The sequence below is a fragment of the Phaseolus vulgaris genome, chromosome 10 (genome assembly GCF_051622355.1).
Source record: "Phaseolus vulgaris cultivar YP4 chromosome 10, ASM5162235v1, whole genome shotgun sequence".
Lineage (NCBI taxonomy): Eukaryota > Viridiplantae > Streptophyta > Magnoliopsida > Fabales > Fabaceae > Phaseolus > Phaseolus vulgaris.
The window spans coordinates 15,913,976-15,938,316 of NC_143507.1; the positions used below are offsets into that span (position 1 = coordinate 15,913,976).

The window sequence follows — 24,341 nt, forward strand, 5'->3', positions numbered from 1 at the left end:
TCTGAACTTGATCCTGATCCTGGACGAGCACCGCACTCAGCGCCTTCTCGGTTACGGCAAAGTATAGTCTGAGGGGCGCTCCTACTTGGGGTTTGCACAGGACCGGCGGGCTTGCCAAGTACCCTTTGAGTTTCACGAAAGCCTCTTCGCACTCCTTCGTCCAGACAAATCTATTGTTCCTTTTCAAGCATTGGAAGTAGGGGTGACCTTTCTCTCCACTGGCAGATACAAATCGCGACAGGGCGGCCATCCGGCCCGTGAGTTGCTGCACCTCCTTCACCGTAGCAGGGCTCCTCATTGCCAGAATGGCCGCACACTTGTCAGGGTTTGCTTCGATCCCTCTTTCGGTCAAGAGGAAACCCAAGAACTTTCCCGCTTCCACGCCAAAAATGCACTTCTCGGGGTTCAGCTTTAGCTTGTATTTGGCTATCGTAACGAATAGCTCCTCCAAGTCGGCTATATGCTGGTTCTTCTCTAGGGATGTTACGACCATATCGTCGACGTAAGCTTGCACGTTTCTCCCGAGCATAGGTGCAAGCACTTTGTCCATCAATCTTTGATACGTGGCTCCCGCGTTCTTCAGCCCAAAAGGCATTACTTTGTAGCAATAACACGACTTCTCCGTCATGAAGGCAGTTTTTTCCTCATCCATGGGGTGCATCTTAATTTGGTTGTACCCCGAGAATGAGTCCAAGAAACTCAACAATTTACATCCTGCTGCGCTGTCCACTAGGGCGTCAATGCTTGGCAAAGGATAGGAATCCTTTGGACATGCTTTATTTAGATCTGTGAAGTCCACACACATTCGCCATTTCCCATTACTCTTCTTTACCAACACGACATTGGCTAGCCATTCCGGGTACTGTATCTCCTTGATGTGGCTTGCCTCGAGGAGCTTTTGCGTTTCATCCCTGATCGCCTGTCTTCTTTCCTCATTGAACTTTCTTCTTCTTTGCCGGACTGGTCTGACATGGGGGTCCATTGCTAGGCGATGACATAAAAAATCGGGGTCGATTCCTGGCATATCCGAGGCAGACCATGCGAACGCGTCTAGATGTTTGCCTATCACCTTGGCCATTTGCTCTTGTGTCCCGTCGTCTAAATTTTTCCCCAATTTGAAAATTTTTCCACCGATCTCCTTCTCGAGCCAATCTCCAACTGGGCGTGGCCTCCTCTCGCTAGCGAGCAAGGCTCTCACAACGCTTGACTCCCTGGCGGCCTCTGGGCTGCTCTCCTATTCTTCTACTCCAGCGCTATTCTCAGGCTCCGACTCGACATCTCTCATGGTTACGTCGCCGTCTATGGCTACCTCCAACGTCATGTCCATACCCGTATCGTCTTCGGTGGTTCCTTCTGTCGCTGCATCCATAGTCCGTCGGCCTTCCTGTGTATCCTTCGCACCGGGAGGCGGTGTCGTGGTCACATGGCATACTGATCGCCTGTTCTTGAGGCTGTTTTCATAACATCTCTTTGCCTCCTCTTGGTCAGATCGGATGGTGACGATTACTCCTTCCATTGAAGGTAATTTGACCTTCATGTGCCTCGTGGAGGGTACAGCCCCTATCCTATTGAGTGTTGGCCTTCCCAGTAAGATATTATACGCTGAAGGGGCGTTCACGACAAGGTATTTGACTTTCTCCGTGCGCGAGGCGGTCCCATCTGTGAACGTCGTTCTCAACTCGATGTATCCCCTGACTTCGACTTGATCGCCTGCAAAACCGTATAAGCAGCCCCCATATGGCCTCAACTGATCCGTGGATAGTTGTAGCCTTTCGAAGGTTGGCCAGAACATCACGTCTGCCGAGCTCCCTTGATCGACCAGGACCCGATGAACTGTTCTTCCTGCCGTGACGAGCGAAATCACAATGGGATCGTTGTCATGCGGCACCACATCCTTGAGATCTCCCTTAGTGAACGTGATGTCCACATCGGGTGAGTGGTCCTTGAAAACTTCTACTGACATTACGGACCTTGCATATTTCTTACGCTGCGACGCCGTACATCCGCCACCCAAGAACCCACCAGCTATGGTGTGGATTTCACCGAGGACGGGTGCTTCGTGCTGTTGCCCCTCACTGCCTCCTGCTTGCAAGCCTGGTGGACGTCCCGCCTGTTTCTCCATCAAGTAATCCTTCAGGAAACCGCTCTTAACGAGCTCATCCAACTGGTAGCCAAGTGCCAGACAGTTGTTGATATGGTGGCCGAATGCTTCGTGGAATTCGCACCACGACTCCTTGCGAGGCCCTAGCACCTTGTCAGCTTTGATCGGCGGCCTCAACCTGTCGGCTACGCTGGGTATCGCAATCAGATCTTTGAGTTCCATCACGAAACTGTGTCTTGGCGGTTTGCGTACTCCTCTCCCTTCCTCTACTCGACTCTTAAATTGAGCCCTTCGTGGCTCGTAGGCGCGTGTCCTGTCAAAGTGTTTCCTCTCTGTGGCGGCTTGGTGAACCCGAATGGGTTGCGTGCGTATCTGTGCCTTGGGGCGCGCCGGCATAGTGGTTGTAGATTTTTCGTACGTTTCACCTTCTGAGGCAATATGTTCCACCGCCTGTCTCATTTTTTCAGCGAAAGTTTTGGGGCGACTGCGGTTAAGCGTCTTGCTGAAAGATCCGGGGCGCACTCCCTTCTTGAACGCGTACACAATCATGGGTTCCTCCTTAGTACCTACTTTCACCACCTGCGCCCCGAAGCGGCTTATGTATTCCTTTAGGGTTTCACCTTGGAACTGCTTGACGTCAAAGAGGTCGTACGAGACTGGGGCGGGAGTTCTATTAGCTAGATACCGTTCTCTAAATAGTTTCGAAAGTTGGGCGAAGGACGTGACGTGGCCCTCTGGGAGGCTGATGAACCAGTCCATGGCCATTCCTGTCAGGGTGCTCATGAAAAGCTTGCATTTAGCAGCGTCTGATCCACCTACTAGTAACATCTGCGTGTGGAACGCCGTGAGGTGCGCTTCGGGGTCCTCCGTGCCTGTGAACATTGCTTTGGGTCCCGTGAACGTGTTGGGAATTGCTGTCTCCAAGATTGCTTGTGAAAACGGTGTTGTGAATTCCCTGGGTGGGGATGTGGCCTCCGGCTCATCTCTGCCCCGCCATCTATGACGTAACTCCTCGTTGGTGCGATGGAGTTCCTCGCTTCTTACTTGAGAAGCTGTGAGGTCTGCCTGCATGCGCTCCTGTTCTACTTTCGAGGCGGCCACTGCGTCTTGTAGCCCGTGCACCATCCCCATGAGCTGCTGTAAGGTCATCTCTTCACTCCTAGCGCGTGCTGCTCGAGTGGCCATGGCTCTCCGGGAATCCTCTCGACTTATCTGAGTGTTGAAAGTCTTGAACTGAAATCTTGTGTGGTGGAACCGATGTTTATATCGGCCCCACGGTGGGCGCCAAATGTTTTGGCCGGTTGACCTGGGTCGTCTTTGTGCGTGGCTTATTCTAACGAACTAGGGCACCTTCGCTTCGCTTCGTTTGTCAGTACCTGAAAAAGGAAGAACAAAGGGGCGCCCTCGCGGCCGTTTGCACTCCGACGATCAAGTCAGCTAGCGAGAAACACCAAAGTAACTAGAAACTGTATAACTATCTCAATGACTGAAACTGTATGGTTAAAACTGTGCTGCCCTAATTGCCTTGTGCTCTCACCGGATGCGCCGTCAAGAACAACTAGAGACTACCACTCTGAATCACTTTATGAAAACTAGGTTAAAACTCATGCAACTGAAAAAACGTACCTCACTAGGGCTTATTCGTGCCCTATATATAGGTGAAAACTAGGGTTTACATTTGCGTTGCTTGCTATTGTCTAGGGTTCCTTGGAGAAGGTCCTTGCGCCACTATCTTTAGGATCTTAGCGTATCTGGCCCATGGGCTTCCCTTATCTTGGAGTGCAATGTATAACCTCATGGCCCCCTGGGCTCTAACTTGAATGCTATATTTATCGCGCCGTCATTCTGTTCGAATCCCCTAACATGGCACGTGTCGTGCATGCAGCTTCCCCTGGGTACCTTCAACGAGCACGTGGGCATTACCACGTGCCCCTTTGACTTGATCATTCACTCTGTACATAGGGACCCACAGCGTCACTGCCCAACTTAGGGTTATTCCCTCGTGTGGGCCCCCTCTCTGTGAAATGCTTATGTCATGCGGATTGACTCTTCGGGCGATGTCTTACTCAGGCGATGTCTCACTTAGGCGACGTCTTTTCTCGGCGACGTCTTACTTCTGCGCGATGCTTCTCTTGGGCGATGGGCGATTACTTATACTGCAGACCGCCGCTTTTATATACGGCGACTACGTTGACTTCTTGACTACCTACCTTTCTTTTGTCCACGTCATCACACCCGATGACCTGGTCGGTACAGGTTCCAATCTTATTTTCTTCTTTGATCTTCCAAGCATCGTCTTTGTGGGTGGTGACAGTATATTAGGCATTTTAAGTTGTCTTCCAAACATGTTGACCATTGATTGGGTAGATAATTGGGGAGTACAACTATGGATATGTGGCCTTCTGGAACCAATGTGGGATGAAGTTAACTTCATCCACATTAAAACATTTCATTGCAGACAAATGATGACAACAAGAAATTCCTATGAACATCCACTTGTACTAGTTGAACTCCCTCTTTTCTAGGTTGACCAATTTTTTTCTCTAATCGTAGACGTATGCCTACTTTATATTGATTTTTCATCTTTGCCTTTGTGGAGTGCACCTTCACACTTACTTAACCATTTGGTTAAGTTCATGTCTAGTGGGAATCTTCCTTAGGTTTCATCATAAATTGCTAAAATCTCAACTCTTAGTAAAGTGTCACCATAAAATGGAACCATCTAAAAATTAACTCACATCACTTTCTCTTTATTGTTGAGAGTTTGAAGATGGCTCTGCAAGGAGCATAGGATGCTCTTTAGGATCAATCAATAGGCACTCCCTACCAAAAACAGAAAGCATGGTCGATCAATAGGCACTATCTACCATGAAAAGAATGTGCAACCAGTGACAAAAGAAAATAATTGGCAGATTTGATACTGACCATGCATGTAACTTGTTTTAAAGCATGCTATTTAATTGGAACCATTTTTTGGATACCCTCAAGGTCAAAATTGAGCAGCAATTACCCTATTTACATTTTAGGATAGATTAAAAATTCATCAGTCTTAAAATGCAGCAATAAAAGAATAATAATGCATATACGATTTAGGAGGAATTAGAAATGTTGAGTATAAATTTGAAGAGTTAGAAAATTAATGGTTTTTGTAGAATCCCTGGACAATAGGGTTTGTGAAGAAATCATCTTCATTATGTAGGGACTGGCCCTCAGTCTTAGCCCACTCCACATTGTTTCTTTCCTCTAAAGTTATCATAGTTATTCACCAAACTCAACACCAACTTGGTCTCATATCTTCTGGCTTCTATATTACAAAGTCCAGTTCCTTCATTATTTAAACAGCCAAAGTATAATTATTACTGCTGCAAAAAATTGAACACCAATTATAGCAGGCTTGCATTTGGCAGAAGAACTAATGTTAACCATCATCAAATTATAAAATTTAAGAAAAAATAGCTTATAGTTCATCGATCTAATTAATCACAAACCATCATATATATTCATAAACTTTTTTTCACTTTTATTGCAATATTTGTGTTAACTATCAATTCAGTGATTATCTGTGATGGAATGCCAGTGTAAAATAGACTATATATATAACATATCATGATCATTAAGTGCTTTAAAAGATTAAACAACAAATTAACATCTTTCCTCTAATTCAATACAATAAACTCTAAAAAAATTCGAAGATTAGAGACTGCAAAATGGAGATGAAAACTGACCAGGAACATGTCCTCGTTGTATGATCCAGGGGAGTATTGAAGGAGCCTATCTCCCCCATTACTGAAAGCCCATGTTCTTCCTATTCTAAGTCCATGGTTTGCAGCTACTTGAAACGTAGATGAGACCTTGTTTCTCTGAGATGGATCAGAGGCCATGTACATGAGCCAATAGGCATTATAACCATTAGCATAGTAGGGTCTCTCATTCAACACAAGTTGCACCCCTCTTACTTTCACAAACTCATCATCATGATCATCAGCTTCTACTTTGAAGATCCCAGGTTCTAATATCAGGTAGAGAACTAGAGAGAACAAAAATAAACCAAGCTTCATTATTTTGCTTGCAAATCTTCCCACTCTCTGCTTTTTGGTGGTGTGAGAATTTGCAGTTTGTGTGTGTATATGGAAAGAAAACTTAAACTTTCATTAACTAACTCCAAATTCTAATTTTATGATAGTTTCATAATTTCAATATTAAGTTATTACTTTGTGTTTATTACATACAATTTATTTAAATCAATACATATAAATAATAAAAAAAACACGTCCCTTTCACTTTTTCCATCGTCAATTTATTGGAGAATATTATATTTTTGATAACTTGAGAATCAATTGAAAAGGAAGTTTAATTTATGCAAAAAGCTCATATCCTGTAAAGAAAAACATTATTTACCATGGAATTCTCCTTAGAGTAGACACCTCAGGCATTAATCTTGCTTCACCAACTGCAGTTACACCAGATTCGTCTGGAGGTTCATCCATATGAAAAGAGAATCCTTTAGCCCCAAATCCTAAACCAACCCCATTCTTAACAAACATATCATTGAAACGTTTTTTAGGAACCCTCTGAAATAAAACACAACTCCATCTCAATATGTAATTTAAAGAAAAGAATTCATAAAATTGGCTGAACAGAACTTTTGGGACAAATTACAATATGAACTGATGATGGAGGACCATCTCGAAAGACACATATTGGACCTTTAATTACAGTCATGGCTAGAAAAATGGAAGAAGAAGAAGGAGTTCAAAAAACTCTAATTTTATGGAGAATTAATTTTTAACTTTTCTTCCAAATTTAATAGTCTTATAAATTTGTAGAAAGTAGTATAGACTTTATTTTGGGCTTGTATTTTGGAGCCAATTTTCATGGGTCATGTATTGGGTCAATTAGAGTAGGGTGTAAATAGAAAAAGAAAGAGTCTAGCTAGAGTTACAATTGAACCTCCTTGGACCCAATGCAACTCTAGACCATCTAGGGTGCACAAATAAATTACTAGAGTGCAAATAGAAAGCATGGAGTGGCAAGGAAGGCATGAAGGTCCACATGGTATCTCTTTAATGGAGAGGATTCTCTCCAATTAGAGGAGGACACTTTTCAACCTCTAATTTGAGAGGATTTGCTCCAATTAGAGAGAGTCACTTGTCCTTCTATGAGTGGAGAGTTTTTAGGGTTAAATCTTGCACTCTAGCTGCCATGGCACTATAAATACAAGTGCTAGCCCTCTTGAAAATGATATTTGAATTGAAAATGAAGTGCTGCCCAAGTTGCTAGCTCATTTGTCTTCAAATTCTCACTCTCAAGTTTGCACTTTTATTAGTGTTTTGCTTGAATCTTCTTGGCCACACCTCTTCTAAGCTTCTATATCCCCTTTTCATTTCATCTTCTCCACACTTCCATTCAGCCATTGATGTCATTTTCAAGTCCATTCTTCCGGAAGTTACAAAACTACACAAAAAAAAGAAGCCAAAACAAACTAGTTTTGCATCAATTGATCTTGTAGAAGGGAATTGCATTTCTTGTAAAGATGTCCTCTGTAGCTTCCACAGCCTCAGGAAATGAGAGATCGCCATCAATACATGCATCATGTAGAACAAAGAAGACAACTTCACGAGATTTCTTTGCACCTGTAACAGAAAAACTCATAACTTTAACCAGTAAGATTCACACCATGAGTTACAAATTTTCAAAGTCAGGAAAAGCCACAAAGAGATAAACATTACTAACTAAGTAAACTGTTTCAGGAAATGCATAGCCATTGCTACTAAACATCTCATACATTGCAAAGTTTATTCTCGTGAGACAATAAATTGTCATGGCTAGAAAGTCATTATCGTCCAAAAACAAAATAGAAAAAAAAAAGTTATAAACAATAAAAGTTAGGACATTTTCAGCCCAGAAAAAACAGTTTTAGTGTGGTGTTTCTCTCAGAATAAAATTTACTACACCTTATTCCTTGGCTTTCTTACCTGAAATGTTTACCAAACCTTACTTGATGTGTTATGGAGTTGGGATAAAAGTTTGGGAATCAAATTCATTATAATATTTTCCCAATAAATGTTTGAATCATCTTTGCAATGTTGAAAAATAGTTTCAATCTTTGAATACTGGTGCTGCAGTGTTTGATTTATTTCTCTCGGAATACACATCCGTTTGACCTAAAATTTGTTTCATTTGATCAAATATTGTGTTGATATTCTCACATAAATTTTTTTTACATAAAATGTTTATGGATGAAGTTTCACAAATTTTGGAAGTTTCAGTGTCGGTTTCATTCTAGAAATTTTCTTTTGAAATCTATTCTAGTACTATTCTTAGGTTTCCTATTTGAGTGCTCACTGTTTTTGTTAGCTTTAATTGTTTATTTGTGTCTTAAAATACTCCTTGCAGTTGTCAAATTAATCCATTTGAGTTTAGCAATTTTAATTGAGCTTTTGTTGATTTTTACTTGTTGGCCTCATAAGGTGAAATTCATATTGAGTGGAAGTTTGGTTTTGAAGTTGTGAAGCTAATTTCTACTTGATGATTCCTAGATAAAGGCTAAAACCAGTGATTATTGGAGAGGGAAGCAATTGAAGACAAAAATCAAGTTCATGTAAAGAGAAGGAAGATTTGACAACTTGAAGAAAAGAAATTTGTACCGACCAGGCCTCGGGCGTCGTTGACCACTGGTAATATTGGTGCCACGTAAGCAGGGTCCCACGAGCGATGTGGGCCAGTATCTCGCGAAGCACGTGCGCCAAGGAGCCAAAGAGTGGTCAGACATCGGTCGCCAGCATGTATCGACGTGCCACTAGACAGTGTGGAGAGGTCGGACATCGGGACCCGAACAGTAGAGCTGGGCCACGAGAGGTGGATCCCAGACCACACACCAGTTATCAGAAAGGGAGAAACCTAGGTCACGAGAGTCCATGCGTGTAGGGTGAATGACGGGTTTAGGCGTAACACAAGTATAGAGCCACTAGAAAGATAGGACCTGTGAGGGTCGCATTCCAGGGATGAGCTGCATGCATGGCACGTGAACAACTAGGACATTCCCAAAGGCGGGTGACCCCAGAGATCAGGTGCACGAGGAGGCACCCAGGTGGTCACCCCGTCAGAGGTTGCACTTCAGTTAGGGAACCCACGTGCTAGGTTATCCTAAGAGTAGGGTAACAATAGTGTTGGGCCCATCCTGTCAGAAAGCCAATTTTGGGTAAAGAGGAAACCCTAGTTTCAGTTTATAAAAAGGAAAGCCACAAACTTGGCAAGGTACGCTATTCATTTGCGCCGCTTAACACACACAGTGACAGTTATACAATTGATCCTGCCTGTTGACCGGAACGCTGGAGAATGCCTCGTCAACGGATCGACGTGCGCACCGCTTCTCACCTCCGTTCCTTTCGGGATCTACTTCAAGAACCTGCAAAGAAACGATACGACGCCGCTGCGGCCGATCGCACTCCGACGCTCAAGTCAGTGACGGTATCACCAAATACTAAGAACGAGAACCGTGCAAATCCTCTCTCACAAACAGCTCTATCACTCGCAAGCGTAAAGTGTATGAACTGAACGTGCGTACCTCAGAAAGTCTGTTAAGAACTCTTATATACCTGGTGGTTTTCTCTCTCCTGGCAGTTACAGACTTGGACACGTGGCTCGCATCCAATTGTACACGTGCCATCATCTGGAGGTTCCCTGACTTGGCGCCGCTTCTGCTCTCATTTTGGCTAAGTTACTTATGCATGGTACTGCCCAGTGCATAGCTAACTTAGGAGTGCGATCTCTACTGGAACTGGCGAGTTAGGGCCTTCATACACCTTCCCTGTGGTCTCGCCGGCCGCCTTCATAATCTGCTTCTCCCTCATCTTCGGCGATGTGCTTGTTCTGGCGATCTTCGACTGCTTGGTCGTCTGGGTCTGCATCTGGCGACTTCATCTTCAACCTGACGATCGCCTATTCTGGTAAGCTGGAAGTCGGAACATGCCAACTTAACAACTGGCGACTACACGTGCCTCCCGACTTCCTTCCTACCTGCCAACGTGGCGCCTTGTCAACACGCCTACACTGTAGCAGGATGCCACGTCATCACACCCGACCACCAGGGCGGTACACAAGCCCCCCAGTCTTAAGCGAAGACTTGTCTAGCGAAAAGACTGAAAGAGCCTTCGTTAACACCGATCTACGTGGCACTGACGCAGAATTCCAAGCGATTGTACCTTCTGCTGCTCTGACGCTCCACCAAACCCTTCACCCATCGCTCGACACGTGGCTTCATCAACGGCTCTCTTCATTTGCCGTTTGCGCTTCCTAAACCCATTTCGAAAACCCTTAAACCCATTTCGTTCCACTGTTCCATCACTTTCTTCGTGCTTGCAAAACGCTCTAACTTCCCTCTGCGAAAACTCTCAACGCTCTTCAACGCTCCAGATCACCATCTTCCTCCATCGTCTTCCTGATCATCGAAAGGTAATTACTTTCCTTCATCTGCTGGGTTTCCTTGCATTTTCACCGATTTGCATCATCCTGTAACTGCCTGGTGCATACGCTGTGGGTCGTTTTTCCATTTCTCCTTCTGCGTAACTTAGGGCTTTGTCGATCGTCGCAACGAACTCACATTCGTTCGTCTTTCACCTTCCTTCTATGATCGAGTCAGCCTTCGTAACCCCCCTGATCATTTTTCCTTTCTTCTTCCTTTGCAGCTGCCATCATGACTTGCACCAAGATTACCCCGAACCCCCCTCCATCAGCGCGAAACCTTCCTCCACAAGCACACGACTCAACACAAGTTCGTGGTGCTTCCTCTTCGCAGGCTGAGAGGCCTGCATCTTCCCAATCTGCTCTGGCCCAGGCGACTCCACCTAATGCTGGAGGAGCCCCCGTCCCTCTGCCAGACTTCAAAACATTATATCCTTGGGCCACCCCAACCCTCCTAAAAGAGACGTCCTCTGTGAACACCGCGGGAGCAGTCTTGCGGCTGACTAAGGGAGACGAGATCTACCAATCGTTTCACAAGGAGCACGACGAAAAGATGATGGTGCTGCCTTGCCCCGCCGACCTGCCCGTGTGTGCTGATGACAAAGTAAGCGCCGACGGGCCCTTCTGCTTTGTCTACACGACCCTGTTCAAGAAGGTCAGGCTCAGGTTCCCCTTCACTCGATTCGAGAGGGAACTTCTGACGGAGCTCAACATTGCTGCCGCCCAGCTTCACCCCAACAGCTGGGCGTTTGTTCGAGCCTTCCAAGTCACGTGCGCCCACCTGGGATTGCCCGCGTCGGTAGACGTGTTTTTGTTCCTGTTCGAAGCCAAACACCCAGGAGACCGCCTGTGGGTGAGCTTGAATGCGATTGCTGGGAGGTCCATTTTTACCATCTTCCAGCAATCGTACAAAGACTGGAAGGGGAAATTTGTCCAAGTACGTGCAAACGACAAGGACACCTCCCTTCTTGATGGTTTCCCCTTGTACTGGGTGGACAAGGGGAAAAAGGAATCCAAAAGCTGCTTCAGGAGGCCCAGAAGTCCTGATAGCATGGGAGCTTTGGACAGAGACCTTTGTCTCTTCTGGAAGAAGGTGGCGGACGCCAATGTATCATTCCTCACTGCCACCTTGATATGCTTCGAATTCTACGAAGATCAGCTAGATATCCGAATAGGTTAGGACATGACACTCTTGTCTTGACATTGCTTCTGTTTTAGCTGTTTCTGGGCGTCTTGTGCGTTATGCGCAAGGCTTTGGTTTTACCTTTTCTGCATATACTACCTGCTTTGCTGCTTTATTACACTTATGCACTTATTCGTTTCCCTTGAGTTAACTCGCGCATTTTCATTCCATGCAGACGACATGTTGCCCGGGAACATGCTCTCCGACTTGAAGACACTCGCCCGAAGCCACGGGTTGGCGAGCGGTTCTCAAACAGTACCAAACTCAGTGGTGGAGGCCGCCATTGTCCATGGGCGATCACCACCGAAGGAACCCGCCCAACGCAAAAAACTGGTCCTTGAGAGACCTAAGCGAAAAGCCCCCAAGTCATCCAAGAGGAGGAGGAAGAGGACGACGAGGTCACTGAGGATGGCCTCGTTACAAAGAGGAAAAGGGTGGCACCATCTTCACCACCTGCCCCACCCCCTCTTCCAGCTTCAACACCACCATCAACACCTGCTCCTCCTCCCTCATCGCCAACACCACAAGCTCCTTCATCACCAGTCCAAGCGGTCCCACTGGCCACTGCGCCACCTGCAGCTGAGGCCCAAGAGCCAAATTTCTTGGAGGACCCCCCAAGCGCCTCTACGCCGTACGTGTCAACAGGAGGGGGCCCCCCTTCAAACGCTTCAGCTGCAGAAAATGCTCCAATCGGGGATGAGGTGGCTCATACCTCTCCAATCTTGATTACCGAATCCCCGATTGCGTCGCCACGCCAGGAAGCAACCACTGAAGATATTGCCAAGGAGGGTGGCGGCGAGAACCCTCAACAAGCCCCCCTGGCGCCTCTCCAAGCAGCAAACCTTTCCCTTGAAGTCACAAGGATGTGGGAACCTCTGACTGCCAAACTCAAAACCATAGCAGAGGATATCCCATCGATCATAACGAGGGCTGTGGAGAGCTCCACCAGGAGGCTTCAAGACGATCTCTACCACCTCAAGACTGAAAATAGCACTATGAAGGTCGAGGTGGAGAAAATGTCATTCAGCCTGACGCTCGCAGAACTTGATCACTCCCGAGTGGAGGATGCCCTAAATACCGAGCTCAGGCTGGCGCGCAAGGAAGCTGCTGACCTTCGCCGCAAAGTTCATGATCTTGCCCAAGAGAAAGTTGAGCTAGAAAGCAAAATCGTGCCTCTGCGCACCAAGGCGAGCGACCTGGAGGCTCACATTCAAGCTGACGCCGCCAGGGTGCAAAAACTGGAGCAGAGGTCGATCGACCGCGATAAGCTACTTGGGCAAGTAGAAAAAGCGAGGGACGACGCCATGGCTGATCTCGCCGAGGCAAACAAGGAGAAAGGAAAGATGGCTGCCGAGTTGGCCCAAGCTCAAACGGAATCCAAGAAGGTTACTGACGACCTTCTCCATGCTCAAGAGACCAACGAACAACTCCGAAAACAGGTTGAAGAGCTGGAGCAGCAGAACAGAGAGCTCAAGAAACAGGTTGAAGAACTTCAAGGGCAATTTAAAGAACTTAAGCTAAACTCTGCTCAGATTCTGGCTGCTGGATTCGAAGCCGCTCGGGAACAATTCGCATGCCTATTCCTCGATCTTGACCTCAGCATGGTGTCGTTGAACAACGAAGTAGTAGATGGAAAGGTCGTTCCTGCTGAAGACTAATCCACTCCACCTCATCTGCTACTTTATAATTTCCCTCGTATTATTCTGTAAAAACTCTTGTATGTGTGCTTTTATCAAATACTTATCTCAATGACAAAGCTTGGATATTCTCTCCCCTGACTCCTTTTAAGCGCTTTAGCCTTCTTTGCATGTTTAACTTTGTCGGATTTAACTTAGTGATTTTGCAAACGCGACTTTTGACGCAACTGCCTCGAGCCAATTCAAACTTAAGCAATAATCACTTCAAACAACTTGTATTCTTAAGGCAACTAACCTTATTGCAAGAATACCCTTCAAGCAACGAACTGTAACTCAATGATTGGCTCAAGCAACGTCCCACTCGACCTGCTTTATCAAACAAGTCTTTCAACCTTCTCGCCGTCGTTTGAACTTTCCCCGATCGCCAAGAACTCTTGGTACCATCAGCCTTTCCTAGCTTCATGCTTTGGCAATCGTTTCTTTATCTGGGGTAGAAACGCCCTTTGGGATCTTCTCTTGCCCCCCTGAACTTCAGAGCAAAAGACCGGCTGACTAGGCGTTCTCTTCGAACCTACCTTAGCCACCTTTCAAGCTTCTTCCACCCTCTGCGCCATACCTGAACTCGTTCGAGACGAGAAGGATTTTATCTTGCCTATGCTCGCACATAAGCGAGAAGGTCTTTTGACTCGCCTGAACTCGCTCAACGGCGAGAAGGACTTTATCTGGTGCCTCAACTTGCCCAGGGTGTACATCTCCTCCCCCCTGGATGCACTGAGGACCTTTTCTTTCTCTCGCCTGCACTCGCTCGGCGGCGAGGAGGTCTCTAACTGGCCTTAGCTCGCACAACGGCGATAAGGACTTTATCTGGTACCTCAACTTGCCCAGGGTGTACATCTCCTCCCCCCTGGATGCACTAAGGACCTTTCTCTTTCTCGCCTGCACTCGCTCGACGGCGAGGAGGTCTTTAACTTGCCTCTACATTGCCCCAGGAGTTACATCTTCTCGCTCCCAGAAACACGGAGGACTTTTACTCTTTCTCGCCTGTACTCGCTCGACGGCGAGGAGGTCTTTTACTTGCCTTAGGACGCGCGAGGGCGTTGAGGTCTTTCATCTGGTGCCTCCGATCCCCGAAAGACGATGAGGACTTTAAAACTTAACTGGTGCCTCCAATCGCCGAAAAACGATGAGGACTTAAAACTTAACTGGTGCCTCCAATCGCCGAAAAACGATGAGGACTTAAAACTTAACTGGTGCCTCTAATCGCCGAAAAACGATGAGGACTTAAAACTTTTTAGAAAGCACGCGATATATCTTTTCTTGCCTTAAATCATGTACAAATGACAAGGTCTTTCTTCAAAACTTTTGAAAATAGCACACATGCAATCTGAAAACACCTTATACTTCGAAAACTCTTCTTTTATTGGGTGGCCTCATTAAAAACCCTCCTTAGGGAAAAAAGAGTGCCCCCTTGAAACTGTTTTAACAGAGACATTGTAATATAACATTTGTGTTTGTCCTTACTTACAAAGCTCTTAACTATAGTACAACTTCAGGTGTGTGGCGTTCCAGGTGCGAGGGATCGCCCCTCCTTCCAGCGTCTCTAAGCGGTAGGCCCCGTTCCCGAGCGCCTCGGTTATTCTGAACGGTCCAGTCCACTTGGGTGACAATTTATTCTCCATCTCGTACTGGTGGGCCTTCCTCATCACCAGATCACCTTCCCTAAACTGCCTTGGCATCACCTTAGAGTTGTATCTTCGTTCGACCCTTCTCTTCACAGCTTCAGCTTTCAACCTCGCCTCTTCCCTGACCTCATCCAGCAGATCCAGGTTCAGCCTTCTCTCTTCATTCGAATCTTCCTCCACGAAGTTCTGGAATCTCGGCGAGCTCTCCTGGATCTCCACTGGAATCATGGTGTCACACCCATAGACCAAGCTAAACGGGGTCTCATGGGTTCCTGACTGCTCGGTGGTGTGGTACGCCCAGACTATACGGGGCACCTCCTCAGCCCAACTTCCCTTGGCTTTCTCAAGCCTTCTCTTCAAACCTCTCAACAACACCCGATTAGCTGATTCCACCTGGCCATTTGTTTGAGGGTGCTCGACGGATGCAAACACTTGTTGAATTCCCACCCCATCGCAAAGCTTCTTCAACAGGTGGCTTGCAAACTGCGTCCCATTATCTGATACCAGGCGCTTAGGCACTCCAAACCGGCACACGATGTTCTTCCATACGAAACCTTCGATCTTGTGTGCGGTGATCTGGGCCACTGGTTCTGCTTCAATCCACTTGGTGAAATACTCAATCGCTACCACCAAGTACTTCATCTGCCTGATCGCCAGCGGGAAAGGTCCCAGGATGTCGATTCCCCAAGTATGAAACGGCCAAGGGCTATAGATCGACTTCAACTCCTCGGGAGGTGCCTTGTGCCAATCGGCGTGCTGCTGACATTGTTTGCAGCACTGGGCATACTTCTTACAATCTTCTCTCATGGATGGCCAATAGTAGCCTGCACGGAGAGTCCTCGCGGCCAGAGCTCGACCCCCGACGTGGCTTCCACATATTCCTTCGTGGAGCTCTGCCATAATTCTCGTGCACTTCTCGCCGTGTATGCATTCCAGGAGTGGGTGAGTGAACCCAAATCTGTACAGATCGCCATTAATCAATGTGTACTTGCTGGAATTTTTCTTTACCTTCCTAGCTTCTGCTGGATCCAGCGGGAGGAGGCCATCTGCCAAGCACCGCTTGTACTGTGTTATCCAAGTGTCTGGCTCATGGGTGGCGCAGACCTGCATCACATTCACCTTCTCTCCTCGACATGCTCTGATTCTCGGCGATCTCAGAGTTTCTTGCGTCAAGGACTTATGGCTTCTCGCTGCTCTCTCCGTCGACTTACTTATTTGAAGGACCAGGTGATCTGCTACGAATGCTCTTGGCGTCTTCAGAGTTTCTTGAATCACCGTCCTCTGCCTACCCCCCTTGCCTGAGCTGGCGAGCTTAGCAAGCAAGTCAGCTCGGGCATTCTGCTCTCGGGGCACATGTACTACTTCAAAAGAGGCAAAGGAACTCTTCAATTCCTGCACATACGCCAAGTAAGCCGCCATTTGTGGATCCTTAGCCTGGAACTCGCCTGTTACTTGCCCCGTGACCAGCAGTGAGTCACTCTTAGCCATCAGCACCCTAGCTCCCATCTCCTTGGCCAGCAGAATCCCGGCGATCAGCGCCTCATACTCTGCTTGATTGTTGCTGGCTTTGAAGGCAAATCTCAACGATTGTTCGATCAGCACGCCGTTGGGTCCTTCCAATATGACTCCAGCACCGCTGCCCTGCTGGTTCGACGATCCATCCACCGAAAGCACCCAACGAAAATTGTCTCCTTCAACCCGCGTCGCCTCCGATGAGAGCTCAACCACAAAATTTGCAAAGATTTGCCCCTTGATCGGGCCTCGAGGCTCATATTTAATGTCAAACTCTGACAACTCCACTGCCCACTTCACCATTCTCCCCGCAACGTCAGGTTTCTTCAAGACCTTCTGAATGGGCAGGTCAGTCATCACCAGTATTGTGAAGCTGTGGAAGTAGTGGCGCAACCTCCTCGCCGAAAACACCACAGCCAGCGCGGCCTTCTCCAGGGCCTGATATCTCGTTTCTGGGCCCTGCAACACCTTGCTCACGAAATAAATAGGCTTCTGAGCCTGATCCTGATCCTGGGCGAGCACCGCACTCACCGCCCTCTCAGTCACAGCGAAGTACAACCTGAGAGGGATTCCCGCCAGCGGTTTGCACAGAACCGGCGGGCTCGCCAGATACTCCTTCAGCTTGACGAAAGCTTCCTCACACTCTTTCGTCCAAGCGAACTTGTTATTGCGCCGCAGACATTGAAAATAGGGATGCCCCTTTTCTCCGCTAGCTGACACGAAGCGAGATAGGGCTGCCATCCGACCTGTCAGCTGCTGGACTTCTTTTAATGTAGCCAGGCTTCTCATCGCCAAGATGGCGGCACACTTGTTTGGGTTAACTTCTATCCCCCTTTCAGTCAAGAGAAAACCCAAAAATTTTCCAGCCTCCACGCCGAAAATGCATTTCTCCGGGTTGAGCTTTAACTTGAACTTGGCGATCGTCGTGAACAATTCTTCCAAGTCTGCAACGTGCTTGCTCTTTTCCTGCGAGGTCACGACCATGTCATCGACGTAAGCTTGCACGTTCCTTCCCAGCATCGGTGCAAGTACTCGATCCATCAACCTCTGGTACGTGGCCCCCGCGTTCTTCAGCCCAAACGGCATCACCTTATAGCAGTAGCACGACCTCTCCGTCATGAAGGCTGTTTTCTCTTCATCCATGGGATGCATCTTGATCTGATTATAGGTCGAGAAGGCGTCCAGGAAACTCAACAGCTTGCACCCTGCAGCACTATCAACCAGGGCATCAATGCTTGGTAAAGGATACGAATCCTTTGGGCAAGCTTTGTTCAGATCGGTGAAATCGACGCACATGCGCCATTTCCCGTTACTCTTCTTCACCAGTACGACATTCGCCAACCATTCAGGGTACTGGACTTCCCTGATGTGGCCTGCAGCGAGGAGTTTCTGTGTTTCGTCCCTGATCGCCTGCCTCCCCTCCTCGTTGAATTTTCTTCTCCTTTGTCGCACCGGTCTCACCATGTTGTCCATCGCCAGGTGATGGCACAAGAAGTCGGGATCGATCCCGGGCATGTCCGAAGCGGACCAAGCAAACGCGTCCAGATGCCGCTCAATCACCTTGGCGATCTGGTCCTGGAGATCGACCTCCAGAGATCTTCCGAGCTTGAAGATCTTCCCTCCGATCTCCTTCTCGAGCCACTGCTCAACAGGTTTGGGCCTGGATTCTCTGGCGATCACCGCCCTGGCGATTCCCTGTTCCCTTGCTTCCTCGGGGCGATTCCGCGTCTCTTCCTCCTCCAGGCCAGCATTCTTCTCCCCTAGCTCAGCGTCTACCATCTCTACATCCCTTCCGGCGGCCTCCTTTGTTACCGGTGGTCTGGGCTTCACACCGGGAGGCGGGGTGGTTGTTACATAACTCACCGATCTTTTGTTTTTCAGGCTATTCTCATAGCACCTTTTTGCTTCTTTTTTATCAGACTTTATCGTGATCACCACCCCTTCCATCGACGACAACTTCACCTTCATGTGCCGAGTCGACGGAATGGCACCTATCCTGTTAAGAGTGGGCCTTCCCAACAGGATGTTATATGCTGAAGGGGCGTTTACGATGAGGTACTTGATTTTCTCCGTCCTCGACCCAGCCTCATCTGTAAACGTGGTTCTCAGCTCAATGTACCCCCTGACCTCCACCTGGTCGCCAGCGAACCATACAAGCACCCTCCATAGGGCCTTAGCTGGTCAAGGGGCAATTCCAGCTGCGTGAAAGTCGGCCAGAACATCACGTCTGCCGAGCTTCCTTGGTCCACCAGAACCCTGTGGACCTTCCTCCCTGCTGTAACCAACGAAATAACTATGGGATCGTTGTCATGGGGCACAACGTCCCGAAGATCCTGCTTTGTGAACGTGATGTCCACTTCCGGCGAGTGATCTTCAAACATGTCCACTGTCATCACCGATCGCGCATACTTTTTCCTCTGCGATGCGGTGCATCCACCACCTGAGAAACCCCCTGCAATGGTGTGGATTTCCCCGTGGATAGGCATCTCGTGTTGCTGGGCTTCTCCACCTACTGGCTGGGAACTCGACGCTCCCCCCGTCCTTCTATCCAGCAGATAGTCATTTAGGAACCCGCTCTTAACCAGATCGTCGAGCTGGTATCCTAAAGACAAACACGAGTCTAGGTTGTGGCCAAAACACTGGTGGAACTCGCACCAGGCGTCCGGCTTTGACCCCAGCACCTTGTCGCCCACCTTCTCAGGCGCCTTCAACCTAGCAGATATGTTAGGGATGGCGATCAGGTCCGCTAGTCCCATGACGAATTTGTGCTTAGGCGGGCGATTGTATTCCCGGCGTGCTGATTGTTGGCGCACTGGTTGTTGGCGCGCTTGGCTTCTTCCCTTATTTCTCCTATCGTAAGGATAGCGAGTCCTTTGGTCTTTTCTGGCCGCCGCCGCCGTTTCCAGCACCCTCTGCGGCTGGATCCTGGTCTGGGCGCGTGGCCTGGCGGGAGCCACGCTGCCTCTCTTCTCGGCGACTTCACTCTCGTCGGCGATGTGGGCCACCGCAAGTCGCCTGACTTCAGCAAAGGTCGCTGGATGAGCCCTGATCAAGGCCTCGCAGAATGGCCCTGGCTGCACGCCCTTCTTGAAGGCATAGACCAGCATTTCTTCATCCTTGGCCGGCGATCTGACCATCTGCGCTCCGAAGCGATTGAGGTAGTCTCTGAGGGACTCCCCATGGTACTGCCTTATATCAAATAGATCATAGGACACCCTGGGCGGTGCCTTATTCACAATGTACAGCTCGACAAAGATTTTCGAGAACTGTTGAAAATTGGTTATGTGGTCGTTAGGCAGGCTCACAAACCACTCCATCGCCGTTCCCTGGAGCGTACTCACGAACATCTTGCAGTAGACGGCGTCTGACCCTCCCGACAGCATCATCTGCGTGTGGAACGTGGTCAGATGAGCCTCTGGATCCTCCACGCCGGTAAAAACAGCTTTAACCGGGACCACGCTCGTGGGAATTGGCGTGTCGGTAATCGCCTGAACGAAAGGCATTGGGAAAACACGAGGTGGCGTCGACGGTGCCACCTCTTCAACAGAAGTACGTCCTTGCTGCTCCTGAAGAGCTCGACGCAGCTCCTCAGTCACCTTGCTGAGTTCCTCGTTCCTGGCGCGAGAGGCGACCAAGTCCTCATGTATCCTAGCCTGCTCTACGCGCGAGGCTTCCACAGTTGCCTGCAACGAGCGCATCATCTCTGCCATCTGCGCCATGGTCATGGCGGCGTCGCCTTCAGCAGCGACAGGCGCCACGGGACTGGAACGATTGCTTCTCATTTTTCTCATTAACTTCAGCGAACCACGGGAATACAGCAAACAACACTTCAACCACGATCGAATCAGCGCAATCGGAGAAAACTCAAGAAACTGCGTAAGAACTCAAGAACACCGCAAACCTTCGAAGAAAACCACAACGTCACCAAAAACCACCGTCTCCCCGCGGACAGCCGAACAAGCGAAAGAACTCGAACTTCCACCAAACAGATTGCGTGCAAGCAACAAAAGACCTCACTCCACCAATCGAAAAGCCAAACGAACGGTCCAAAACGCAGATTCACCGAACGAAACTCAAAGAAACTGCGAACGACGGTTGCACCAGCACACAACCACGCAGAAAACCTCGAAAACTTCCACGAACTCACGCTGTGGATGGGAGCAAGTTTTACACGGCCCCACGGTGGGCGCCTGATGATCCTGCCTGTTGACCGGAACGCTGGAGAATGCCTCGTCAACGGATCGACGTGCGCACCGCTTCTCACCTCCGTTCCTTCCGGGATCTACTTTAAGAACCTGCAAAGAAACGATACGGCGCCGCTGCGGCCGATCGTACTCCGACGCTCAAGTCAGTGACGGTATCACCAAATACTAAGAACGAGAACCGTGCAAATCCTTTCTCACAAACAGCTCTATCACTCGCAAGCGTAAAGTGTATGAACTAAACGTGCGTACCTCAGAAAGTCTGTTAAGAACTCTTATATACCTGGTGGTTTTCTCTCTCCTGGCAGTTACAGACTTGGACACGTGGCTCGCATCCAACTGTACACGTGCCATCATCTGGAGGCTCCCTGACTTGGCGCCGCTTCTGCTCTCATTTTGGCTAAGTTACTTATGCATGGTACTGCCCAGTGCATAGCTAACTTAGGAGTGCGATCTCTACTAGAACTGGCGAGTTAGGGCCTTCATACACCTTCCCTGTGGTCTCGCCGGCCGCCTTCATAATCTGCTTCTCCCTCATCTTCGGCGATGTGCTTGTTCTGGCGATCTCCGACTGCTTGGTCGCCTGGGTCTGCATCTGGCGACTTCATCTTCAACCTGGCGATCGCCTATTCTGGTAAGCTGGAAGTCGGAACATGCTAACTTAACAACTGGCGACAACACGTGCCTCCCGACTTCCTTCCTACCTGCCAACGTGGCGCCTTGTCAACACGCCTACACTGTAGCAGGATGCCACGTCATCACACCCGACCACCAGGGCGGTACAACAATTTTGGTGTTTCCTAGCCCTAAGTTGACTTGAGCGTTGGAGTGCAAACGACCTCTAGGGCGCCCTTTGTCTTTGTATTTTCAGGCATAAAGCACGTGTGAAGCGTAGGGATTCTGGACGTGAGAGCGACGTAGGCGTACAAAGACGTATTTGGCCAACCGGCAGGAACATTTGGCGCCCACCGTGGGGCACGATACAAAACATTGTCCCACCAGCAAGAAATAGACAGATCCAGGAGATGAGAAGTACGAGGCAGGGGCCTGTTGCATCGAACGGGGGTGAAGGCCTCACCCTGCAGCAGGTTATGGAGACGATGCAAGCTCTTCAAGAAGAGATGGTCGCGTCGAGAGCTAACCAAGAACGCATCCAGGCTGACTTGGTGGCGTCGCGAGCAACGAGTGAGGATCTGCGTCGTTCGAATGAGGAACTGCGTAGGGATCTGCAAAATCGCGCAAACGAGGAGGATCAAGAACCTGCGACACCGCCCAGGGAGTTCCCGACGCCGTTCTCGTAAGAAATCATGGATACCGTAATACCAGCCACGCTGGTAGGGCCCAAGGTGACCTTCACTGGTACAGAAGACCCAGAGGCCCATCTCACGGCTTTCCATACGCAGATGATGCTGGTTGGGGTCCCCAATGCGGTGAAATGCAAGCTGTTCTTGAGCACCCTAGTGGGAACAGTGATGGACTGGTTCATCAGCCTCCCTGATGGCCATCTAACGTCGTTCCCACAACTTACAAAGTTGTTCAAAGCATAATACATCGCGAATCGGGCTCCCCCGTCTATCTCTTATGATCTCTTTGACGTAAGACAATATCAATGAGAGTCTTTGAAAGAGTTCATCCACCGCTTTGGGGCATAGGTAGTGAGGTTGAACCTCAAGGACGAAAGGATAATGGTGCACGCGTTCAGGAAGGGCATTGTGTCAGGCCCCTTCAGCGAGTCGTTTATCCGAAACCACCCTAAGACCTTCGCTGAGATAAGGCGCCGCGCGGTGGCTCATATTGCGGCGGAGGAAGAAGTTATCGAGAAACGCACGTGCGTGGTTCCCACATGCCCGCGTGCGACAGGTCACCCTCAAACCCTAAGGGTGCATGAGGTAACAACAGAGAAGAAGACCCCCGTGAAGCAACAACCCTATCAATCGAGGAAGCCTCAAACCAGGGGACGTGAGAGGGAAAACGTGCCACCAAGGCACGACTTCGTGGTAGAATTAAAGGACCTCATCGCTATCCCAAATGTAGCGGAGAGGCTCAAGGTACCCCATAAGACCGACAAGAAGCTCGGGCCCAATAAGAACGCCTGGTGTGAGTTCCACCAAGCATTTGGCCATCCCATACGCAACTGCTTGGCACTGGGACACCAGCTGGATGAGTTGGTGAAGAATGGACTCCTGAGGGATTACATGCAAGAGATTGGAGGGAAGGTCTCCAAGCTTAGCGAAACCCCCGATCAAACGGCACAGGATCTAAATGCCAAGGTCCGACCTGTCCACCAGAGGGCGAAGGAGCGACACCTAATTAACTTAGAAGGTCTATTCGTAAAGATGACTGAGTACAAGCTGAAACCGAACCCCGAGAAGGGGGTGTTCGGAATAGAACCAGGGAAGTTTTTGGGTTCCTTGCTCACTAAGCGTGGTATGAAGACAAACCCAGAAAGGCGTGCACTGGCGAGGCGCATGTCTGTCTTTTCTGGATTTGTACCAGTTGGAGGAGGGGGCGACCTCCCTTACCAAGAGTGTAAAGAGGCATTCATCAGGTTGAAGGAGTACTTAGCCAACCCTCCACTCCTATGCAAACCACAACCAAGCACGTCATTTAGTTTGTACCTAGAGGTGATCGATCAGGTGATCAGTTTAGTCCTTATTCAGAAACAGGACCAGTTTCAAAAACTCATATGCTTAGTGGGCAGAGTACGACAAGGACCTGAGGAAAGACACCAGGTACCGGAGAAGGCAGCCCCATTGGTTTCACGTCAGGTCTCCCCCGTATGGACTGGTTCTTTCTGAGTAACGAAGGTCATCGGGAACAAAGCATGCAGACATGAGATGTCGAAACGAGGCCCGATTCCTCGCACATGGAATGAGGTCGGCTTCAAGTTTTATTTCAGTTAAGCAGTAACGTTGTACATGGTACTAGGGGACACTTTTTTTTTCCTTTATAAGGGTTTTTTAATGAGGTCACCCAATTTTGATGGAAGTATACTCTCGAATTTTTTGTACAATGCATATACGAACTGTTCACCTTGCGTTAGAAGTCTCGAGAGCGGGAAAGTTAGGTTCGTAGAGAACACCTCCCCCCTCCAGTGAGAACACCGAGGTCGAACGAAACAGTTCACCAATTAAATCCTCCCCGCCTTTGAGCGAAGATGAGGTCAGTTACGAACTATTCACCTTGTGTTAGAAGTCTCGAGAGCGGGAAAGGTAGGTTCGTAGAGAACACCTCCCCCCTTGAGTGAGAACGCCAAGGTTGAACGAAACAGTTCACCGGTTAAATCCTCCCCGCCTTTGAGCGAAGATGAGTTCAGTTAAGAACTTGTTCACCTTGTGTTAGAAGTCTCGTGAGCGGGAAAGGTAGGTTTGTAGAGAACACCTGATGGCATTGAGCTCTTCTCTTTCGTGGTTTTTGGGTGGTTTGCAAAAGCTTAGTGGTTTGTTGATGGATTAAGGCCCTCCTAGGAGGTGTGGCTGCCTTGGAGGTGCATGAGAGTAGGGAAATTGAGGGAGGTTCGGCCAGCCCCCTTTGGTAGGTGAAGGATTGAAGATTAAGACC

The 24,341-nt window shown here is 48.7% G+C and overlaps 1 protein-coding gene across 1 annotated transcript; it reads right to left on the reverse strand.

The window, feature by feature from the left end:
* Window positions 1-1,234: 1,234 nt before the first annotated feature.
* On the reverse strand, window positions 1,235-3,286 carry LOC137817832 (uncharacterized). The gene is made up of 3 exons (XM_090296078.1): window positions 2,928-3,286; window positions 2,252-2,843; window positions 1,235-2,164 (listed from the first exon to the last, which is right to left on the reverse strand). The coding sequence occupies exons 1-3, from the start codon at window positions 3,284-3,286 to the stop codon at window positions 1,235-1,237; spliced, it is 1,881 nt and encodes a 626-aa protein (XP_090152204.1).
* Window positions 3,287-24,341: the final 21,055 nt, after the last annotated feature.

Bases quoted from the DNA above. Each gene is read 5' to 3' on its own strand.
- LOC137817832 (XM_090296078.1), bottom strand. From the start codon at position 3,286: ATGGCCACTCGAGCAGCACGCGCTAGGAGTGAAGAGATGACCTTACAG. The intron at 2,844-2,927 runs GTTACTAGTAGG...CTGGTTCATCAG, and splicing joins ACGGCGTTCCACACGCAGAT to CCTCCCAGAGGGCCACGTCA. The intron at 2,165-2,251 runs GTGCTAGGGCCT...CTTGGCTACCAG, and splicing joins CGCCGATCAAAGCTGACAAG to TTGGATGAGCTCGTTAAGAG.